Source organism: Lathyrus oleraceus, chromosome 3 (assembly GCF_024323335.1).
Source record: "Lathyrus oleraceus cultivar Zhongwan6 chromosome 3, CAAS_Psat_ZW6_1.0, whole genome shotgun sequence".
In the NCBI taxonomy this organism is placed as follows: domain Eukaryota; kingdom Viridiplantae; phylum Streptophyta; class Magnoliopsida; order Fabales; family Fabaceae; genus Lathyrus; species Lathyrus oleraceus.
Genome location: NC_066581.1, coordinates 84847969 through 84849185, shown reverse-complemented (window position 1 = coordinate 84849185; position 1217 = coordinate 84847969). Strand labels below are relative to the sequence as shown.

General features: G+C 32.9%; 1 protein-coding gene across 1 annotated transcript; it reads right to left on the bottom strand.

Annotated features, from left to right (window-relative positions):
• Positions 1–313: 313 nt before the first annotated feature.
• On the bottom strand, positions 314–931 carry LOC127129812 (uncharacterized). The gene has a single exon (XM_051058938.1). It carries the CDS (start codon positions 929–931, stop codon positions 314–316), a length of 618 nt encoding a protein of 205 aa, XP_050914895.1.
• Between the last annotated feature and the right edge of the window lie 286 nt (positions 932–1217).

Sequence of the window (1217 nt, the reverse complement as noted above, 5' to 3'; positions counted from 1 at the left end):
ATATTTGATGATAGATTAGCATCATGATAGTTCTTGATTCTTCTAGTATTTCCATATCCATTATAGTTCTAAGTTCTTTAATTTGTATATTACTAAATGTTGATAAAGGAAAAAGTTACTAAATGTTGTTTTGGATATTGATATGTTACATTTTCATCAACACACGACAAAAATCATTATCATAAAAGTTTAATTTGTAAATGAATTCATAAATAACTTCAAACACATGATATGAGAAATATATCGGGTAAAAAATCACTTACTTATAAATTATATAATACGTCTAATGACACTAATAAGCATTTAGAGAAAGCTATGGCTTCCAACTCCAAGAGCCCAACTCAGAATCCAAATCTCTTTCTTTGAAACCTTGAGCTTTCAACAAGTCCCTTTCTATGTCAAGATTTCCCTCCGCAGCAGCCAATTTTGCCTTTATCCTCTCAGTTTCCAGCTCTAGATATGCAACATTCCCTTTCAACTTTTCAACCTCCAGAGCTTTCTCCACATAGCTTCTATTTCCTAAAGCATATTGAACTTGTGGCTCTAGCCAAGTAATATCAAATTTAAATTTCTTAAGTTCATCCCATAAAACTTGAAGTTCCTCACAAGCTTGTTCATTCATATCTTTCACTTTTCTAGTCTGAAGGAAATAAATCACATTGCCCAGCGCCGCAGATACCAATTTTGCATCAGCTTGTTCAGAAGTTTCATTGCAAACTAAATTAGAAACTGTTGAAAGAGATCCACCTATGTTTACTGGTTCCTCATGTGTTGAATTAGAAACAAAAACTTCAGCACCAATAATACAAGCATCCTTCACAATATACCCCTGCTCAGAATCATGGAGCTCAGTTAACCATAGCAGATGAAACACAATAATGTAATTAGTGTCAAAGAATAAGTAAATTCTAACAAGTGGGAATTCATTCATTCAAATATAATACCATCGATAACCGCCCACGACAAAACGATCTGAGTAAACCTTTTCGATTTTCAAGCGAGAGAAGTTTTCAAGCTTCCATGTAAATTTCTCATATTTCTCAACACTTGACTGTTCTTGCTCCATCTGTCAAAAATCTGCCAGAACACAAAACAAAGCCATTATTTTCACGTAAGAGAGTTCATAATGTATCTATAGTTAAGTAAAATAAGAACAGAATAGAAAACTAATTCACTGTCTATATACAAGAATACGTACCAACACAGAAATTTGAGAT